This window comes from Lactuca virosa, chromosome 5 (genome assembly GCF_052849685.1).
Source record: "Lactuca virosa cultivar CGN04683 chromosome 5, Lactuca_virosa_CGN04683_v6, whole genome shotgun sequence".
Lineage (NCBI taxonomy): Eukaryota > Viridiplantae > Streptophyta > Magnoliopsida > Asterales > Asteraceae > Lactuca > Lactuca virosa.
In genome coordinates, this window is record NC_136430.1 from 307,924,796 (window position 1) to 307,948,644 (window position 23,849).

The 23,849-nt window shown below is 33.8% G+C and overlaps 1 protein-coding gene across 1 annotated transcript; it reads right to left on the reverse strand.

Moving 5' to 3' along the window:
* Positions 1 to 12,187: 12,187 nt before the first annotated feature.
* LOC145117264 (nicotianamine synthase-like) lies at positions 12,188 to 13,483 on the reverse strand. Its single transcript, XM_079053572.1, has one exon. The coding sequence runs from the start codon at positions 13,358 to 13,360 to the stop codon at positions 12,380 to 12,382; it is 981 nt and encodes a 326-aa protein (XP_078909698.1). The 5' UTR covers positions 13,361 to 13,483; the 3' UTR covers positions 12,188 to 12,379.
* Between the last annotated feature and the right edge of the window lie 10,366 nt (positions 13,484 to 23,849).

The window sequence follows — 23,849 nt, forward strand, 5'->3', positions numbered from 1 at the left end:
TGCCATGCAACATATATACATAGGATTGCCATGGACTCCCTCCATGGTCTTCATCGGGAATGCCATGGGCTACCCCCATGGTCTTACTTCCAAGGGTCATGGGCTCCCCCCCTATGGTCTTACCAAGTGCTATGGGCTCCGCCCATGGTCTTCACATAAATCATAACATGCCAGATATCAAACATTGAACATTTAGTTATTGAAACCAACTATCAAGTAATGGGCCGACATTGGTGCCTTCGACCCATTGGTATAATGAGAAGACTCACCTCAGTCAGTTAAAGATATACTGCTCCACTACTGATCCGGAGAATCTCACACTGAATATACAAAACTTAACCTAATTAGAATTAGGTTATGACTCAAGGCATATGCCCAAATCCTAGGTCCAAATTCCTTTAACAAGTCCCAAGAGTCTATTTACTTTAATGGGCCTAACATCCAAGGCCCACATCCATTATGGGCCACAAGGCCCATGAGTCCCAACTAAGCTACTAATGATCCAATAATGAATTTCAGGGCCCAACTGATCTAATATGCCCAGGCCCAAGGTCAATATCCCAAAACCCATATAAGGCCCAAAGACTAAAGCCCAAAACTTAACAAGGCTGCCTGGGTCGTACGCCCGACGTACACACTGGTACATGCAACGTACCTCAGCCGGAGGCTGTACGCACGACGTACATGGGTGTACGCGCGTCGTATGCGCCAGTCATGCAAGAATCCATGCAATGACTTAATGCATTAAGATTTCACGTCCAAAACTCAGATCTGAACCCATTAAGACCTCTAGGGCTATAAAGTTGCCAACTTTAAGCCCTTGCATGGCTAAAATAAGTCCAAAGACGAAAATCAAGTCTCTTAAGCCCTTTCCTACCTCTTATCTCTAGAATAGGGACCAAACCACCTCAAAGCTTGCACCTTTAAGCATTAAGACACTAAAATATAACTGGAAATGTAACTTGAAAGCTTGGGAGTAGCTTATACTCACCAAGATCTAAACTTTTGGGTCAAAAAGGGAAATCTAGCCTCAACCATGAACTCAAGGAAACATAAGCAAAGATTTGAGCTTTATACCTCTATGTGGTGCCAAATGAGTAGCAAATGCTGGATCTGAAGTCTTGGGGACAAAGCTTCCTTCTTGAACCACCTTCTTCACCGCCAAAGAAGCTCAAAATCTCACTACAAAGCTAAAGAGGTTCAAAATGGCTAAGGTTAGCTAAGAGGGTCGAAATGACAGTGGGGGCTGAGGTGAGGGAAGGTCTTGGGGTCATAATGGGGTTTAAATAGTGCACAAATCCTAATTACTAGGGTTTTGGACTGAGCCACGTACGCCCAGCGTACTAAGATGTACACGCAGCGTACGCACCCGGAGTCCCCTAAGCACAACGTAATAAGAGTTACGCCCCGCGTACTCAAAAAGGTCAATATTCCAATCTCGGGGACCAAAGGTGTCATAAACTCAAATTCCAAAGGTTAGAAACTAACCTGACCAATCTTGGATGTTACAAACAACAATCGGAAGCCATTAAAACGACAAAAATCAAACAAATCAAACCAAACGTAATCAGAAACAAATCATGCCATACCCAAAATCGCCAAAATTTCCAAAACAGGGCGCGTTGCCCCTTACCCCCATCTATCCACGGAATGCCATAGTCTCATGTAGTTGCCCCCAACAATCATAACCAACATATTAAGTATAACTCTGATACCATGTAAATTAATGAAGAAAATGTTGTTATGGTTTCATTATTGAATAATAAAAGAGAATATAGTTACAATGAAAAAAAAGACATATACATAGGAAAGCTAAATAGGTTAAACTTAACTAAAGGGTTAAAGGGCCAAACATAATGCCCAAACCAAAAAAAGGCCAAATAGATTTATTAGGCTAAGAAGGGCCTGAAAAACCATAAATCGAGTAGGATGACTTTTAAACCCAAAATTGAATATTGAATATTATATAATTGTTTGTTTTGTTACCATGTTTATTGCTAGGTTTTATATAATAAAATAATCTTGCCGTTAGAAAAGAACAAACAAAACGCTATTTCATCATGTTATATAAGCATCCTTAAATCCATCCTAATAAATAAAGATCTGTTTTTTCATTTTCTTCTATAAGCTTTGATAAATCCACCCTAATAAATAAAGATCTCTTTTGCTAAATGTCAATTTCTCATTGAATTTGACACATGTTATTTTTTATATTCTTAATAATTTTTTTTACCACTTGTTATTTTCTTGTGTTTTCCATTTTCATTTAATTGGAAAATCATTAAATTAATTAATGGCAATGCCAATAACAACCGTATATCCTTTTTTATCTTGCTAAATATAAGACACTATTTACATGAGTTTACACTTTTTAATTAGAGTAAATTACACGAATCGTCCCTTGTATAGGTGCCAAAAAACACGTTCAGTCCCTATTTTTAAAAATTAACTCGGACCGTCCCCCGTTTTGTATTTTCTTACACGGTTAGTCCTTATCGCCGTTAGCCGTTAATGGTTGTCGTTTAAATGCCCCATGCGACTTGAATACGGGGTTATTTTTGTCTTTTCAAATCTAACCTATCCCCGATCCTTCCACCGTCCCTATATCACATTACTGTTCACTATTCTATAACTTTAATCCACCTCCTCCGGTCAACAAGATATTTAAGAGTAGACCCCATCAAATAAAGTGATACTTACATACGAATGGCAATCGATTCTATCCATTAATACACATGGATTCACCTGCAACAATCCAAAACAAGCCACCATGGATCCAAACGAAGAAGATATGAAACTCATTGGTTCTTCGGCATCTTCAAACAATCATTCAAAACCATCTTCTCACCATAATCCTACCTCTCACAATCGTCTTCTTAATCCACAGGGAAATCTCCCATCATTTATTCGGGAAAATCGAGAGCAATTTGTTCTTGAATATCGACACCAATTCTTTCTTGCAGGTCTTCACCAACGGTCTGGAAACGCCTCCTGAGCTTTGTTTTGCAACTGGTCCAAAAGGCTTTATTTTGTAGTACATTTTACATATATTGTTGTACTTTAATGGTGTTACAATGGTGGGAACTGGGAAGTAGTAATCAAGTTGTAAAAGTTTGAGGACTTCGCTCCTCCTCCCTCTTCACCTCCAACTGCCATAGTAAATTTTTTAAAACCTCAAGCTCAAAGTCAAAATTGAAATCACTCAAAACTGTTTCAAACCTAAAACTGAAAATGTAACCTAAAACCTGAAACTTAAAATGTAAGCTGAAATCGAACTTAAAATCAAACCCGAAATCAAACCCTCAATCGAACCTAAAAATCATCCCCACAATCGATACAAAGAGAGTGAGACAGGAAGAAGATAGGCGGAGAAAGAGGAAGAACAACACACTGCTGGTGGTGCGGCGGCGCTGCCTATGTTAATGACGACGATGATCAAAGACAAAAGGTACGTTTCCAGCGGAGGTACGTTGCCGGAGGGTGCTGCGAGAAGAGAGGAGGGAGGATAAGGCGAGAAACTTGTGCATTTGCTGTGTCAAATTGGAGGGTTCCATCGTTCCATCCCCCTGCATAGACTAATGTTTTTAGTATTTTAGAACTGTGGTCCTTCGGTTATTCACTTACATACATTTTTAGACCTAAAAAGACAAAAATACCCCTGAGTGCAAGGCACGTGGAGCACTTAAACGACAACCACTAACGGCTAACGGTGATAGGGACTAACCGTGCAAGAAAATGCCAACCCAGGGACGGCCCGAGTTAATTTTTGAAAATAGGGACCAGACGTGCTTTTTCGCACCTGCACGAGGGACGATTCGTATAATTTACTCTTTTAATTAAAATGATTGAGCCTATTCTTTTGACGTTATGATTTTTATTGAAAAAAAAAACAATACGGTAGAAAGAAAATTAAAAATTATTAAAGTACATATTTTATATATTATAGAGTGCAAATTATTTTAAGACAATATTCACATTTAAAATCCAAATTATTATGTTTAATATAATCTATATATATTTTTTTGTGTTTTTCCAAAGTTTGTTATATATATTGTAATTTTGTCTTTGTTTTTTAATATAAAAAATATATCAAGCAATTGAAGAGTTCTACAATAGTTTGTGGGTGTTAAATAAATAAAAAATTCATATAACTTATAAGATGGAAATTTTGAAGATATTAGTTTCAAACTCTTGAAAATGACATAGCCAAGTTTTATGATGCTGAAACATGCATCGTTTTGTTAGGTTCTAGAGTAGGACATGCTATTTATATATGGTCACCGAATATCTGAGTTTTTGGTAAAACACACAACTTGATTTATACCTCAATTGCCCCACATCTAGAGATAAGGCTCCCACACCAATGAAACGGGTCAATAATTCCAAAAAGTGGAATGGATGGCATTGAAAACATAAAATTTCTCTTGGTGAATATTGTTTGACATACTTTTTTTATATGCTTTCGGTAACAAAAGTTTTCTTCTTGATAAGGTTATTCCATAGATGTTCTCATATGATAACATTAATATTATAAGAAAAATATATTTTTAATTATTTTTGATAAAACGGATCAGATACCTCTTTAACTTACATCTATGAAAAAAGTAGCTCCAATACCCTTAGATTGACGATACCAACAAAATTCATTATTAATAGAATAATATAAAATGGCAACTATTTGAAACGAGTCGATATTTCATGATGCATAGATCTACTATCGTAGAAGTTGACATTATCACTTCTTTTAATACCATTTTTTTTTTGTCATATAATGCTTTAACTAGATTTATTTAAAAGAGGAATCGTCATAAAAACCTTTATATTTGTTAAAAACATTCGGTTTATTTTAAGCTCGTTTTTATGTTCATTAATGTCATCATATTTGCCAAAATGTTAGATTACAAGTTTAAACTAGGTTACCATGATATTAAATTCGCAAGATAAATCTTAAATTTATAATTCATTTATGTTTTTACCAAAAAAGAATTCTTTATTTTATACGTATTCATGTAAAAAACGTATTTATATACGAAAAAAATGTTGTGTTTATAATAGCATTTTTGTAATAACAAGGACCATTTTTGTAATAAATATTTCATGGTCCGTTCATGTAATTTTGTTTTCCAAGAAAGCATTCATCAAAGTATATTGTTATTTTACTTGTGTTCATAATGGCTTACAAGTACAATGCTATTATATATATATATATATATATATATATATATATATATATATATATATATATATATTTGGAACGACGACCTGTGTCAACAGAAACCCCTTCACATATTTCAGCTAAGGCCCCAAGATCGAATCATTCAATAGGGCATACACGACCCCATAAGGATTCCAGGGGAAAATTCCCCACATGTGGAACTATTAAGAGGGTTTGACAAGGATCAAACTACCCAACCCAGACCTCACATGATTATAAAACCCGGTGCCTCTTTCCAGGTAGCTAGGCTGTAAGTTATTGACATTACATTTTATACGTGTATGTGTTTTTTTGTATGTCCGTGTTTGTATGTGTATGTGTGTGTTTCTTTGTGTTTGTAAGAGTATTAACATACTATTAATTATCCAACTTAAATACGCATCTCATCCAAATACATTGCTATTTTAGATGTGTTCATTATGTTTTGATACTTTTAGTACCCTACAAGTACAATGTTATAATAACAATCAACTTACATTTTGTCATTTTTGTTTGTCTGTACAAACTTACTTTACAGGAAATGGCTTCAAAAATAATTATTTTTATAAAAGATATATCTTTTGAAAGATGATTTTACCATGAAGGTTCAAGTACTTCGACTATAACATCTTCAATCGAATAAAAATGAACCGTTTTTCATCAAAATGATTCAATGAACGAATATGTAGCTTACAATTTTATTCCTTTTTATTTATTAATGTTTCTTTTTTCTAATTTTTTCTAATAATTTTTATTATCTATGTTATTGGGGGAAAATCCATGGTAGAGTTTTAAACCGATACTTCCTAAGATTAAGTACATACTTAAAGAAGGTGGTGCTTATAACATAAAAACTTCGAACATGGCCGATAACAAAGCAAGTTTCCGTTATAGCGATCAACAACAAAAAATTTCTTTGTATTGGAAAACAACAATTAAAGGATTTTTCATAACCTTTTTAAAGTTATTGGATTTTTCATGACAATTTGAGAGCAAAACATTCGACAACTTAATTGCAAAAATACATTTATAACAATGAAAAGTTCTAATTTATTGCGAATACATATTTATTCAACATTTTGATTTGTAATTTATTTTTCCATTTTTGTGTTCATGTATGTTTTTGTATTACCTTACTTTCTAATTTTAAATAAAACAATGGTATTTTTGTGTTCATGTATGTTTATGTATATATATGCGGTGCGATTTGAACCGTACTTTTGGAACTAAAAACCGCAAACCGCACCGTATACTACGGTTTATCGAAATTATGAACAACAAACCGCACCACCAAAGTTCTAAACCCCATTATGCGGTGTGGGCGGTTTATGAGGTTTGTGCGATTTGATGCACACCCCTAATATATATATATATATATATATATATATATATATATATATATATATATATATGCTTAGGTTATTTTATTTTTACTAAGTATTGTGTGCCAGAATGCACAGATCTGGACCAACGGATGAAATTAATCAATGAACATGATTTGAGAGTGTATGATATTACAATGGGGTAACATGTACAATCACATAATTTTTAGCAAAAGGGTATTTTGGACAATTAACTACATTTATAAAAGGAAATTTTCGGATTTTTAGGGATGATTAATTCTCCTAATTTAAAAAAATCTGAATTTTTTAATTAATTCAAATCTCAATTTTTACCGATTTTATTCTGTCAGAATATTTTTTGTTAGAATGATGCTCTTTCAGAATTTTATTCTAATAGAATATTATTGAAGAAAAACAAAATTCTTGAATCAGATGTTGAAAAATAACAAACATTTTAATATATTCTTATACATCCGAACTTAGATACAAATTCATACATATTCTTACAGACTAAAATCCTTATACATTTTAATATAATTATACATATTCTAAAAGAATATCAACAAAAATGATTAAAATTCTTAAAAAATAACAACATTCTTAAATTGTGAGTATGATCAAACTTTATTCATTCTTCAAGTTATTCCTATTAGGTCTTCAACGCCTTCTTCCAGCCATTCCTATCACAAATACAACAAAAACTAATAATTGTTAAAAACATGTTACTTGCAATTAACTATCACTTAATATATTCTGGTAGAATACATAGAATATGACAGAATACATATAATACATTCTGGCAGAATACATCGATTTTATTCTGGTAGAATACATTCTGATAGAATACATAGAATACATTCAAAAGTATTGTATTTACTGCTAATATAATTTTAGATTTCAAATATACAATAACGAGGGACAATAGAAATTGGAATTCAAAATCACAAATTGAACGAAAATAATACACAGACAAATTAATTATCTTTTTAAACAATTACATAAAACATGTGTTGCTAGTAATTCTGACAGAATGCATACCACAAGGTTAAATTCTTTAAATTATCTTTCAGGCATTTCAACAAACACTTGTTAGACATTATCATCAAACAAGCCAAAAACCATATTTGATTTACTTGCAATAGTTTACCTATAAACATAATTTCCAGCAACATATTTGATTTAGAATGCATACCACAAGGTTCAAAGAGTAAATTAATTTGTGTTGATGAAAAATAAAAAAGCACAAACAACCTAGAATTGTATTCCATAACCGAAAGAAAAAAAATATATGTCAGACCCAATAAAGCATAGAAACATGGTTTTCATATAAGATTTGAAAACATTATTTTGTAAGAAAGAAGAGCATCCACATAAGAGAAATTGAAACTCATCAACTTGAACACATGAATAAAGAATGTTACTTACATTATAAGGCCCTGATACAAGAGCTGGAACCATACGAACTTACATCTTTTTCTATGCTTCCTTCTAACTGAAAGTTGCTGAACAATTTCATTTTGTACTATTATTAGCCACATGAATCAATTAATATAAACACAATATGAAATGTATATAACACCCATAACAAGATTAAGAAAACAAAACCTTCTCAATTGATACACATCCCAACTCAAGTGATGGAGCATGATCGATTATGGATATAGTTGTCATACTATACTCCTGTTATTGATATACAAAAAACCTTCAATACATCAGGACTGTGAAATTGGGAACAAACGGCGGAATCAGACTGGCAAAAACAAACCCTCCGTCCACTATGACCATCGCATGTGAGAGGCGTCGATTTGGGAGAAAGCAGAGTTGTCGAAGAAAAAACTGGAAAACCACGATCAAAATAAAGAATATTTCAAGTCTTTGGTTCAGCGGGGTTAGGGCGTATAAGTTGATATTTGGGGTGAAAGGCTTCAGTTTCAAGAAACAGAGGCGGTAGAGGAGGAGTTAAGTGAAGCGTTAGATCAAGAAGGGAAAAGAAGAGGTCGATGATTTGCATTAGGGTTGTGGAGATGATGGTTTGAAATAAGTCAAATAATAGTAGACGTGATTTAAGGGATATACCAAATATATAAGAATTATTTTTGGTTTATAAAAACAAAATGACTCATCTACCCTTTTTTTTTTACATTAATGATTTATTTTTTTTCTTGAATTCTCATTGGTGCATACATGCACACAATACTTGCTAGAAACATTTGAACCTAGCTCTCTCTCTCTCTCTCTCTCTATATATATATATATATATATATATATATATATATATATATATTCTACTATATTATAAAACATATTAGTTATATCTTGAATTTTAAAAGGTATACTATATAAATTTTTTGGTACAAATCAGTTATGCATAAATAAATCATTAACACTTGCCAAATATTTGGAGACTTGAATTAATGAAAGTTATTAATAAATTTAATTTGGAGTAAAATGATATTTTAAAATATTAAATTAATGTATATAAATTAATTTATATTTCTTAAACTAAACATCAATATTAATTAAATTGCATCAAATGTACAACATACAATATAAATATAAAGTTTAAATATAAATATTTTATTTAGAAGTGGTAATTTTTATTACATAATGACTAATAATATAATATAATAATTACTTATCCATAAAAAAACTGTTCATTAAAAGAATTATGTATCGTTGCCGCGTGCACACATCTAATATATATATATATATATATATATATATATATATATATATATATATATATATATATATATATATATATATATATATATATATATATATATATATATATATCAATTAGGATATTTATTGTGATGTATATGTGAAATTGTGAAGTTGAAACGACTTGTGGACAATGAAGAAGAAGTTGTCCCTTCGGCTTTCTTAAAAGATGGAATTAAATTTTAAATTTAGAAAAGGAAGATAGCCCCCAATAGTCCCATATTATATAAATAGTGCGACAAATAATGAGGTAGTGGATCTAAAATCTAAGATATCGGATGATTTGATTACCGAATAAGATAATAAAAAGAAAATCATAATCAAGTTTTTCATTCTGAATATGCAATGGAACTTATATATGTAGACTATTAATCACTGAACATGATGATTAATAAATCATTCATAACACAACATAAATGAGTTTTTTGTGTGCATAAATAGCTAGAGTCCATTTGTAATTTTGTATAAAACTAAACGGTTTCAGTAATAATAGCTTAAATAATAAAATAAAATTCAAATTATCATTCGTTTCTCTACACAAAAAATATTTAGTAATATATTTTCAGATGTATTAGCCGAAACTGTGAATGCTTGTATAAAATTTGCACTTTAAGCCGAAGATAATTGCCCAAAAGAGTTGCTTTCAAATGTTTTTGCAAAAATGGGGTAATTTTTAATGCTCCCACTCACAAACAAGAGATTTATTTGCAATTTTCACTCATAAAATATATATGTTTAGTCCTTAGACTTGTGTCATATTTTTGTTTATATATTTTATTTTGAATATTTTAATTTGGACCGTTATCATATTAACTGTACAAATTTATATATAGTGAATATATAATTAGAATTTTTATAATTTTATAACAAATTATACTATTACAAAAATCTTCTCAAGAATACCTTAAAATGATATATATACCATATCCAATATATTACAATATTGTGAAATTACAATATCGATTAGACACATGTGACTACAACATAAAGTAACATGAAATTATTGGAGAAATCAAATGCAAAATTACAAAAAAATTGAATAGAAAAATGTAATTAAGATCAATAAACGATTAGCAGTTCACAATGAATTAGATCTTGATTGTGAATTTGACCACTTCCTTATGTTATCACTATGTGGATGATCAATCTTGTTATGAAATTAATTTACATGCCTTCAACCTAGACTACCAAGACAACTCTATAGTAATGACCAATATTATAGGGTGTCTTTTTAGCCAACCCTATAATTTAACTCTAACCAATAATAAATGTTAGGAACTGATGTGAAAGCATAACAAAGTGGTAATTTTTTAACAATTACAAACATAATTATTTGATAATTATGGTTGTTGATAAGCTCGTTTATAAGGATCGGTTTCATTAATATCCCTAAAAAAAGTCGGTTGTTTATTAGTGGACCACAAAAAATTACCCTATTGTTGCAAAATAGTTTTGAAACACTCCCGCTTTCAAACATACAGAGACCCAAAATCTCAAAATAACAAATAACCAAAAAACCAACACAACTAACAAAACTAACCTAAATTGGGTTTATACAGAAAGTACGTATTTGCCCCTGATTTTTGGTATCAGTTTTACATCACTTTATTCTTCCATTTTCAATGACTTTTTCAAACCATGTTATATTTATCTTTCATCTTTCAAGAGCAATGTACAAGTCAATGTAGCACAACGTACAAGCAAGGAGAGAGAGAGAGTAGCAACATTGTGTGCCCGTTGTTGGCCGCCTTAGGCTGGAGAGAGTGGTGCCACCGAAACCGCACTCCCTTCACCGCCACATAAACGCCACGTCATTTTTTACCACACAAGTGTGGTTTCTTGCTCAACCAAGGGAGTGGTGCCACATTTTTTTTTTCTTTTTTTTTTCTTTTGTTTTTTTTAACTATTTTAATTTAATAAAACTTATTTTTTAATAAAAAAACATAATTTTAAAAAGATAATATTTCATTAATTAAAAATATAAATACCATACATTGTTTAACTTAAAAAAAACCTAAAAATTTAGAAAAGCATATTAGAAACATAAAACCTACAACTTATTAAAAAAAACATACCAAACGATTAAAAACTTGAAAAAAAAAACTAGAAATTAACCACGATTTGCTAGGCCTTTTGGAAGAAGACATGTTTAAAAAATTGGAGAAAAAAAGAGTAAAATTGTAAGGATTTTGGTTGAAAGTTATGTAAAAAATGGTAAGTATATATATAGAGTAAAGTAAAAAAAAAAAAAAAAATTAAATCAGTTCAGTCGCAAGGATTGTTCAACGGTCAACAAGGCAGTAACCAATCACAGCACGCGGTTATTTCTAGCCACACTGCGGCCAAAACCGCAGGAAACCGCACCCAGGGGGAGGTGTTTGCGGTCCAAGTGGCAAGAGTGCGGTTCCAAACCGCAGCCCACTCCCAGCAGCCTTAGCCCCCCTCACACATTTGGGGAGGTACAACACATGGCCTAAGAAGTACAAACTGTACTTTTACTTATTGGTCATACAACATAAAATCTATGCACAGTATGGTGGTAGTAAACAAATACATAAAGAAGAAGTATTATCGATCATTTAGTTTTGAAGTGAAAATGATGGATTAAAAATGAATTTATAAGACCAATAAACTTGTTCTTCAGTTACATGATCATCCAAGTGTGCAACCTCTAAACGCAGCATGTTTGCTTATAAAGGAAGAGGCAAATACAAATCAAGATAATTATATACAATTACAATTATACTCGTTATATCCCAGACCACTAAAAGGCTGTTACCTTGAGGGTTTGTGAGTTTTTCTACCTTTTTGATCGATTGGAAAGCTATTGTATAAAACATATTGTTCTATCGTTAATAAGGAGTGTACGAGTTTGAAAACATCGTAATAAAAAAAAAAAAAAAATAGCAAACATCTAAAGAACGACTTAAACATAACCTAGGGTTCTTTTATTTCTTCAAATTTTTATACGATTACACAAAATTCAAATTTACTTATAATTACATATGTTAGACATGCATACAAAGGTTTATAACAAATAAAATCATAGAGTGATAGGTTTTTGTGGGGGTCGATTGAGAGGAGCTGATATTTGGAGAAAATTTTTCTTTACCACCATCTACTCGTCAACTGCCAACTCCTCAATCATGTGGTTAAGGGGATTGTTAAACATTTGGAACTCACAGTACTTGCAACTTGAAGGAATGATGGATTCATTAATCCCCAATTGATGATGATGATGCTTATGAGGAATGTTTGAATTCATGGGAGACTTACGTGAGATCACAACAGAATTAATAACATCATCATCGGGGTGGAAAACCGAGAGAACTTCAAACCCTCGAAGATCTTGAGGGTCAACCACCGGGTAAAGAAAAGCTCGAGCACCATGAGCACTCCTCAGCATCAGGATGGAACCTGGAGTCATGTACGCAGCCAAATGTTGGACCACTTTAAGCTTCTCAACGATGTCCATCCCCACAAGTGCAGCCAAAAAGATCACATCATATGTCTTCAACTCATCTGTCACATCCATTATATCGGTGGTGTGGAAGATCATCCTTCGTGACAAGTCAGGATCAGGCGCAACTAGGCAAGAAGCCATAGAGTTCGCCAAACTGTCAATGTCATAGTTATGAAAAGTTGTCTCCTTGAGATGATAAGAAGCCAAGACGATCGAGGTAAGAGGCAAGGGACCAGACCCCACGAAGGCAACACGATTTGGGGGCCATGATTGAGCCGAACAGTGTTCACTGAGGATGTCATATTCGAGACGGCTAAGTTTGAGGTAATTGGAGTAGTATGGGAAAACATCCAGATGGTGAAGAGGGTTTTGGAAAGTGGCTAAAAGGGTGGAGAAATGAGCCTCTAAATGGCCTTCGGCTTCACCACACAGTCTAATGAGCTTCGACCTTATTTCTTGAATATCTTTTGGCAAAGTTAAGATGTTGACGGAAGAGGGAGGGATGCACGTGAGGACTAATTGGGAGAAGAGGGTGTCGACATCTTTGGAGGGTTTGAGGGTTTCAAGCTTTGAGATTTTGTCATAAATCTGGCACACTTTCTCTACCAGAATGTTGCGTTCTTGGATTGAACCCATGTCGACACTATGAGGAGAGGTGCTTTAGGGCTATAGATTCTAAAATCGAAAGACTCAAAAAGCTCTGCAAGTCAGAAGCAGAACCAATCGTGCTTATTTGTGCGGTATTGGCAATGGGAATTGTGCCCTATTTATTGGCACATGTGGGTCTCATCCAACATCTGCTTAACCTGAGAATGGAAAAAAGAGAAAAAAACATCTATTTATTCTATAAGTTATATAATTAAACAAAATTATTTTCGATCAATTTATATATTTTCGTGTTTATAACTATAACAATTACATAGATTAAATTCATGCAAAATTTTAATCAAATTAAATATAGTTCAACTTAATTGTCATATTACATCACTATAACCTATGAGCTGATCTGCTTATATTTCGACAAGATTCGTTAATATGATAATAAAAGATATAGGGTTAAATATTTTATTTGAATATATAGTTTATAGAAATTATCTAAAAAGAAATATCACTTTTTATCACGTATAAAAATAAAGACGACCACCATCTTTTTCTTTCTTTCTTTTTTGATGATTAGATGTTTTTGTTTGGACGAAAGGATTATTACAAAATATGGTTGTATGAATCGAAAGCAACAAAATAACTGGTTATTCTTTCCATAATTTTTAAAAACAGTTGGCCGATTTCAAAAGAAAACTGTAATTGATAAAAAGTTAAAAACCATTACATATGATAAATTTAAATATTGGTAGCCATTAGGGTTGAATAAGTTCAACAAAAGTACAGAACTATTCTTTACTTGTAAAAATTGAAGTAAAACTATTCACAATTTTCGTTACTTTTTTTAGTTCTTACGAATACAATAATTGTTTTATGAATAGAATCAAATATGATCATTATGTTTGTTTTTCACATTTTATATTACAACAGTAGTACACTAGTACACATTATACCTAATACAAACATTCAACCCTAATGGTTTTACAATTAATTAGTATGACAAATTCTTTTACCAATAAATTAATCTTTCATCTGAACAATTAGTATATTATTTTAATATTTTATGCAGTTTTACACGAAGAATAAAGCTTTTTTTTCGATTTCAAATCATTAAAGTCTATATAAGTTCAATATATATATATATATATATATATATATATATATATATATATATATATATATATATATATATATTGTTTAAAGAAAGTTAATTATATGCAAGTAAATATATGTGAATATAAAAACATTTCCTGAATTTTATATATGTGGAGATTCGTAGTGATTTAGTCGTGGAAGTTTCAATTTCCTTGAAATTTTCACTTGTACTTTTCGTCTATGTTACACAACCATTTAGAGGTTATCATTATTTTGTCATCGTGTTTTAATTTAATATCAATATCCATTCCAAAATGTAACATCAAAGCCTCCTTGTTTAGTAACCGTATCAAAAATCAAATAGATGATGCATTAACGATGATATTTTTAGTTTTTATTAACTTATTCATGAATTATTTACCAATTGATAGATAGTAAATTGAAAAAGAGATTTTGATCGACGGGATGATGCATGTAATAACTCCTAATATGACAACGAGAAGATAAAAATAGGGATGATTAGAGGTTCCAGTATAATGATATTTTTGTGGAGTTCTTAGTTACTCTTAAAATATTAGAATATTAGGTATAGATTTATGAGAAATTAAATTACTTCCTACTTTTTATGCCTACAAATGTTCCTATCCAATAAAATTATGACAAGTGTCATCATTTCATATTTTTTAACTAACTCATTAAGACTATATTAGGAATATATCAAATAAAATTAAATTGAATTGTGATTTGTCATAATTTTAGTGGGTAGGAATAATTGTAGGAATAAAAGGTAGGAGGTAATTTAATTTCTCTAGATTTATATATGGGTAGAGAGTTATCATTATTATCGAGGGATATGTAGGGGTTACTCAACATTATATTTTAATTAGCTACGGATTCCGTTGCTAAATTAGGGCGTCCTATTCTGTAGTTGATCCGTAATCATTTCGTAGCTAATTAGCTACGGAAATTTTCCGTAGCTATTTTTCGTAGGAAAACCCCATGTTTTCTAGTAGTGTAATAAGATAGGGCTTAGGGCCCTCAATTCTAAAGAGCCTCATATTTTTCAAATTGAACCCATTATTAATATACTCCCTCCGTCCCAAAATTATTGTCCATGTTTGACTTTTGAAGTCTTTCCACGTCAACTTTGACAATAAATAACTTTATTTGTGTTATATAATTTTTGATGAAACTTATAACAATTAAAATACATTTAAAAAACAATCTATTAATATATCTTGCATAAAAAAATATATAACAAAAAGTAAATTATTTAAGGTCAAAGTTGAACAAAAGAGACTTAAAAAGTCAAACGTAGACAATAATTTTGGGACGGAGGGAGTATCTTAAATCGCAGTTAGTCCATTACTAATTGTTCGACATGTCACATCACAGTGAGTGATCTTGATTCTTGAAGACGAAACGCATGCGCCACATTAAAAACTAAAACGTTGCATTATCTTCTATTCTTCTATCTTGATTCTCAATTGTTCAAATCCTCAACGCCGAATGTATGTATTTCACTTCTTTTTCAGTTTTCCATTATATATTAGGGTTAGCCGATTAGGGTTAATTACTTTCAATTATCCATTGATTACAATAGAAAGATTTTCAATTGTCAAGTCTTAAATACTTCTATGTGGATTTTGCCTTTGGAATTTCTGAATTTGGGTAGGAACGAACTCATGGAAGTAGTCAACGAGTTAAGGTTGTCAAGCAACATGCACATCCATTAATCCATTACTTCACGTATTCTGTTTGTTCATTTGTAGTTGTCTTGGTGATTCACAAAAAAACATATACATAATAAAAAAAATTAACTCCGCTATTTACAAATTTTTAGTTTATTATTCTCGGTCCCAAGCTCGGATAAAAGATGAGGGTGTATAACGTTAAGTATAGTAAACACCAAAGGGCCCCATATTTTTGGTTCGTTTAGAGCCCCCAAACTAGTTGAGCTACCCATGGGGATATGTTTTTGTGGTGGTCAACTTTCACAACAAAAGTCACTATTAGCGATGACAAAAATCGTTGCAAAAAGGTCGCCGCCATTTCTTCATAGATAATACTTATAAAATGTCGCTAGTGGTGTCGTCTAATAGTTGTCGTCGCTAAAAGCCAACGTTGTCGCAAAAGCCGTTGTCGTTATTAAAGTTTCGACAACCGGTCAGAGTTTTTCCCAACCAAGCTTCCTGATGGCGCATGTCGTCGCAAAAAGCTGTCACCGCTGCTAATGCTTTATTTTTTATTTTTAATAAAATTTATATCTTATATTAGTTTATATTATAAAAATACAGAATCTACAAAAATACAAAAATTATAATTTAGAAATCCACATTACATAAACATCAAATAACATAAAACAGAATATACCATATTACATAAACGATCTTTGTTGGCGGTCTTCGAAGCGGTTGAAAAAGGATTATACAAAGGTGTTAATCTCACCAACAATGGCCTGAATCTCTCAATCTTTGAATATGCAGATGATGCAATCTTTCTTAAGGAATGGTCTAATGAGAATGTTCTTAATCTTCTTCGCATCCTTAGATGTTTCCATATCACCTCCAATCTCAAAGCCAATCTTTCTAAAAGCAAGGTGATGGGTATCTGGTTTAGCAACTTAGATATATCCTCTATGGCTTGTCGGCTGAGTTGTGGGATTGGGTCCCTACCTTTCTCTTATCTTGGTGTGCTGGTTGGGGCTAAAATGTCTAGAAACTCGAGTGGGCTACCCGTGATTGAAAAATTCCAAAAGAAGCTCTCACTATGGAAGGCATGTAACTTATCCTTCGACGGTAGATTAATCCTTTGTAAGAATGTGCTTGACAGCCTTGCTACTTACTTTTTTTTTTTCGCTCTTCAAGGCACCTATGGGAGTGACTAAACGCCTTGAAAGTATCTGTATTAATTTTTTTGGGGTGGAAGTTTGGATGACCACAAAACAACCTGGATTGCTTGGAAAAAAGTTATGAATTGCAAGCAAAATGGTGGCCTTGACATTAGAAGCCTTCATGCCTTTAATCTCGCTTTAATTGGCAAGTGATGGTGGCGCTTCAAAAATGAAGACAATGCTCTTTGTAAAGGAGTTAGCCAAGGAATTCATGGTTGTGATGGTGGTATTGGTCGTGTTAGATCTACTACCGATAAACGTGGTATATGGAGAAACATTAGCCACTTGCACCTTGTGCTTGATCATAAAAACATCCACCTTGTAAACATGTTTCTATGGCAGAATCAAAAGTGGAGCTGGAGTGAGGAACTTGATGGTAAATTCACTGTTTCCTCCCTTAGGAGGATTATCGATGCTAAAATTTTGACCAACTGTCCGCTCAAGATTGCTTGAAATAAAATTGCACCACGCAAAGCTAATTTACTAGTTTGGAGGGCACGGTTGGGTAGATTACCAACTCGTACCAATCTTGAGCGCATTGGAGTTAATGATGGTTCTCTTCTATGTCCCTTGTGCAATGCTAAACATGAAACAGAATGTCATATTTTCATGGATTGCTCCACTGCTTTGGAGGTACGGTCTGCCCCTCATAACTGGTGGGTCGATTTTCCTATTTTTGCGAACTTGATTCAACATGCTTTCGCTCCCGACTGTGTCCTTAATAGCTTAAAAAAGGAACACACTGACATTTCTGTTCTTTTATTGGCATTTGCATGGGTGATATGGACCTTTAGGAATGGGATTGTATTTCGCAGCAAAACAAAGAACATCACTGTTCTTGTTAGCAAGGTTAAGGCTCTTGCCTTCCAGTGGCTTAAAATTAGAGCTAGGAGAGGCTTTATGTTAAATTAGGATAACTGGTATTTAGATCCGAAGGTTGAATGTCTTAATGTCTTGTAATCCTAGCTTTTTGCTAGCTTTATCCTTGGAATGAAATCTATCTTCCAATTAAAAAAAAGATCTAATCCAATCTATAACTGATCTAATAAACAAGAAATGCTAATTGATACAACCCATAAATGATTTAATAAATCCATAATAACATCATCCATAACATAAAACAAGAAATACTAGTCGTCACCCCCATCATTGTTTTACGCATTGTCGTTGCTCGCATTGTTGACATGGTTATTAAACGAACGGATAATATCTCCAAATGTCGTCAACAACGCGGGTTTTTATAGAAAAGCATTAACATCCACATCCTATAAAGTAAGTATATAAGTTAAAATGTTAAACTCAAAAAAGACAAATTACTACTTAACAATTAACTCACAAACACATTAAGTCATTAAAAATTTAACAAAGTATCAAACTGCCAAATCAATTAAGTCCTTAACAATTTAACAAACTACCAAATTACCAAATTCATAACAAATGAATTAAGCACTTAACAAATAAGGAAACTACCAAAACTACCAAAATTTACTATAACATACATCAAGTCCTTAACAATATAACAAAGTACACAGCTACCAAATTCATTAATAGTTTAATAAGGACTTGTGTTGGTTGCGGTGCTTGTGACGATTGTTGAATCAAGAAAGTGACCCTCTTAAACTTGTCATCCGAAGTCATCTTTTGCTACTGCAACCACATGTGAAGAAGTAATCCACAATGTCATCATCTGCAACAAAGACTTAGTTTATGTGTTTCTTAACTTTTCTGTTTACATTGTATTACCCAGTGTACCTTGCATGGACATTTAATCAGAAATTTTAGTCTTTGTTTATTTTCCATGTAACTTCTCGAGACTCTATAAATAGAGTTCTCTTCTTCTGAATGAAAACACCTCTCGATTACATATCTATTCTCTCTATCTGAATTACTCTCTATATTCTCTCTTACCTTCAAAGATCTTTCTGAACTTACACTCATATATTAAGACCGAACTCTCAAACTCTCCTTCGGAGCAAGTCCTTGTGACTTCATTCACTTTAAGCTGATCTCGTATACTAACTAGGTTTGAATGCAAACCTTGTTAAGAATCAGCTTAGTGTTTACTTGATATATAACTTGTTGTCATTTACATTTCCTTTACTTTTCGCACTTACATCTCCGCAACTAACATCTCTAACAATCCTAACTTCTTATTATTGTTGAGCTTTATGATCCTTTGAGATTAACTTAATTCCGCAATATATAACTTGTACTAACATTTGTTCAAGTGTTTCTCAAAAGTTTTTCTCTCAACAATTGGTATCAGAGCCAAAATGGTTGCTTTTTAAACAAAACTCTGATTTTAAAGAGCCTTCTATACCACTAAAGCTCATTTTCTCAAAAAATTCAAAAACAAAAAACAAAGGAAATATGGCACAAGCATTATCACTAAACGTTTCCTATAATGTTGGTGGTTCTAATCGAGCCCCAATACTTGTTGCAAGTGAATATAATCACTAATCTCAAAGGATGGAGAGGTATCTAAAAAGACTCGGCATAGATGTGTAGAGATCCGTGGAAGAAGGACCTCATGTTCCGGTTCTCACACCTGTTCAAGCCAATGGTGCTCAAGCCAGACTAGGAGGAGCTCAAGCTGCAATGAATCGTCCCACGAAAGATGATCTTGATAAGATGGAAAGTGATGCTGTTGATTTTTATGAAATATCCTGCGGAGTTGCTCCTGACAACTTCGACATTATCATCAATTGCAAATCAGCCAAAGAAATCTGGGATGTTCTTCAGAACTTGTATGAAGGTTCTGAGCAAGCTCAAGATAAGAGGCTCACCACCGCACTCAACGAGTTCAACAACTTCAAAGCTCATGCTGGTGAAAGTCTTGAAGATTCCTTCAAAAGATTTAACTTTATTGTCACAAAGTTATCAAATGTTGGCACCGTCCGAAGTAATCATGAAACAAATCTTCAGTTTCTTAATGGTTTGGGTAAACACTGGACTACGGCGAAAATGATAGTCCAAGGAGATAGGAAGATTCACACACTCTCTCTTTTCAAGCTATATGGCGAACTTCAGGCACAAGAATCAACTGTGCTAAAAGATTGTGCAGACTTCGGAGGACCACTCACTCTCATAGCTCAAGCCCCTCAAAACAAAAACATCCAATATTACTCTCCCTCCTATGACAATCCACCGTAGTCATACGAAGCTGATTCAGAATATGACGATGAAGAAGAATTTCAAAATGATATTGATCTAGTTAGCTAACAGTTCAACAGGCTACCACCCTCATCATTTCACAAAAATCAGCATTTTACTAAACCTCCCTTCAACCGTAACTTTAATCCACAAAACAACTATTCTCGATATCCCAAAAATCCTCACCAATCTCCGCAACCTCAGAACACTCATCAGTCCAAGGAGGCACCGCAGTCTATCAAGCCAACTGGCTCCTGTATCTCAACCAAATACAAAAATGATGTTATAATTTGTCACAAATGCAACAAAGAAAACCACTTTGCTAAAGACTGTAAAGCCAATGTGGTGAAGGACAGAGCATTCTATCTTAGAATGGCTCAAGAGATGGAAGAAAAGGAAAAGGCAAGGGCATATGTGGCCCAAGTTAAGAGGGATCATCAAGTTTGGTCTTTAGGAGATGAAGATGAAGATTTCAACAACATCAAGGGCAAGGGAAAAATTTGCATGATGGCAACTGCTGATGAGGATGGATCAACAATGCTGGAGAAAAACTACTGCTACATGGCAAAAGATGGAACTCTTAGCATCTTTGAACAGGTAAAACTCATGATCCAATCTAATAATTATAGCATGCATGATTGCAACCATTTTTAGACAACCTTAATGACACTTGTGCTGCCGTCCTTTCAGACTATAACAAAGCCTTAGATGAGAAGAACATAGAGTCCCAGGAAATGTTTCATGTAAGAGGACGACTAGAAGATAAGAGACTCAAATTTGCCATGTTAGAAAAAGACTTAGTGTTAGAGAAGGATGCCAGAATGTTGTGTGAAACTCAGTTAGGAATAGCTTTGAATCAAAGGGATCTAGCCCAAAAATAAAATGTACGCTTAAATCTTTTAATTGAAAAGTTGTTTAATGAAAGTGAAGCTATTGAAAATCTTGTAAATAATGGGACCGTAGATAATACATACAATTGGGGTTGGTCCAGTGGGTATTCCACCGCAAAGGATTAATCACCCCGATTTAACAAAGATCGTACTTATGTCCCTCCGGATCGAGAGTTTTATTTCCCAGTCAATGACAAAATATTCCCCGAAGACATTAGAACCCACTTCGGTAGACTTCATAATCTGAGCAATAATTGTGTCATCGAGGAAATTCTTCCTGAAACCTCGGATCATTCATGTGATCAAATACCCATCATTGGCACAATTTATCCCAACTCTCAGACTTCTTCAGTTGTTGATGAAGAAATTCTCGTGGAAGGACCGGATGAAGCTGTAAACTTTACACCGTTATCTTCAAACCGCAGTCCCGTTCTCTGCAGTCCTGGACCACAGTCCAAACTGCCTTCCATAAATTGTCCAACCGAGGAACCATCTTTGACTTACTCTGCGGTAGTCCAGTCTTCCTTACCGCAGACCACAGTCAAGAGCACAGTAACTATTCATCCAATTCTTCATGAGTTGCCCATAGAAAATTTTGAATACGGTCAATGTTCTCTGAGTCCTGAGTCTTCTAGTTCAGATGACTCAAGCTATCGTTTTCAAAAACAATCAAACGTTTCAAAGAAACCGTAGTTGAATGTCACTGACTGCGGTTCCCCAAGAACCCAAGCAAAACTGGCTTTCAAAGAGGAACTTAGATCTCATGGTAAAAAGCGGGAAATCTTTTTCAAAAACAAAAAACAAGCCAAAGTTTCAAACCAAAAGAGTCCTAAAAATCTTGTTGTCTCGAATCAGTTTTTAAAAAACACTGCAGTCAAGGAATTAGTCAAAGAGGAATGTACAGTACCAAAAACATTTTCTAACTCTTCTGACAAATCTCAAAAGAGAGTCAAGTCCTTTCAAAGGTATCGTTTTCAAATCTATTCCTTGGATGACCCAAAGTGGAAAGGAATTTTACCAACTCCTACACCTTTTAAGTCACATCAAGTTTTCAAAAGAACACAACCTAGGAGGACTTCACGTGCTCACACTTTTTCAAATTCCAAGGGCACCGCAGTCAGAACTTTCAGAACACACTCTTGGACTGGTCATAAGACTCACACTACACCATCCGGACCGCTGACCAAGTACAATGTCTGGATGAATGAGAAAAATCTTTCCTTTGGATTTTATCATCAAAAAAAATCTTTTCAAGTCTAATCTCGTAACTTTCCGAAACCTCGTAATCCTCCAAAACCTCGTAACACTCCAAAAGTTCACAAACACCCAGGTCTAGGTCTCAAGATTGACACGAAACCTATTCCTACAATCCATGTTCATGCATCTAAGAAAAAGAATTCATTTGTAACCCCGGGCTCCAAACTTGTTTGGGTGCCCAAACTAACCGTGTAATTTTTCAGGCAACGTGCAAGGAGGAACAAGAAGAGGAGTGGTTAATCGATAATGTCTGCTCATTGCAAATGACCGGAAGGTTAGAATACCTTCGAGATTTCAGGCCTATATGTAACGGTGGAAATGTCACATTCGGAAACAATGCAAATGGAATCATTAGAGGTTATAGTGTGTTAACAACAAGGAACTTCTCAATACAAAAGGTTGCTTACGTAGAAGGCCTCAAGCATAATCTCATCAGTGTAGGCCAACTATGCAAAGCAGGCCATCGGGTTGAGTTTGATAATGAATACTGCTACATCATGACAAGTGATAGAAGCACCTGTTTGATCAAATCTACGTCTGAAGGGACAATGTATCCTTTGGATGTCTCGTTGATCATCGGTAAACCGCAGTTGTGTTTCCTGTCCAAAGCAGTATCCAAAGTCAGTTGGTTGTGGCACCGCAAGCTAGCTCATCTGAACTTTCGGTATATCAATAACCTTGTCACCGGAGAACTCGTCCGAGGTCTCCCCATTCTAAAGTACAACAATGATACACTCTGCCCAGCTTGTGAGTGTGGCAAACAATCAAAGGGAAGCCATCCACTGGTGATTGATTCATCAATTTCTGAACCCTTAGAGCTCTTACACATTGATCTCTACGGTCCATCTACCATAGGCAGTCTCCATCACAAGAAGTATATATTGGTTATAGTTGATGACTTCACTCGCTTCACTTGGGTCTTCTTCCTGAGGCTCAAATCTGAAACACCGCGGGTTCTGATCAACTTCATCAAATATATTGAACTCCAAATCAAGTTACCGGTACGAAGAATCCGAAGTGACAATGGAACCGAGTTTACGAATCATCTCTTGAATAGTTTCTTGGTTTCCAAAGGCATCAGTCACAACTTCTCAGCTCCCTACACACCGCAACAAAATGGAGTTGTAGAGCAAAGAAAACGCACTCTGGTTGAAGCATCCAGATCTATGCTAAATTTTGCAAACCTTCCTCTATACTTCTGGGCTGAAGCTGTGTCAACTGCATGCTTTGTTCAGAA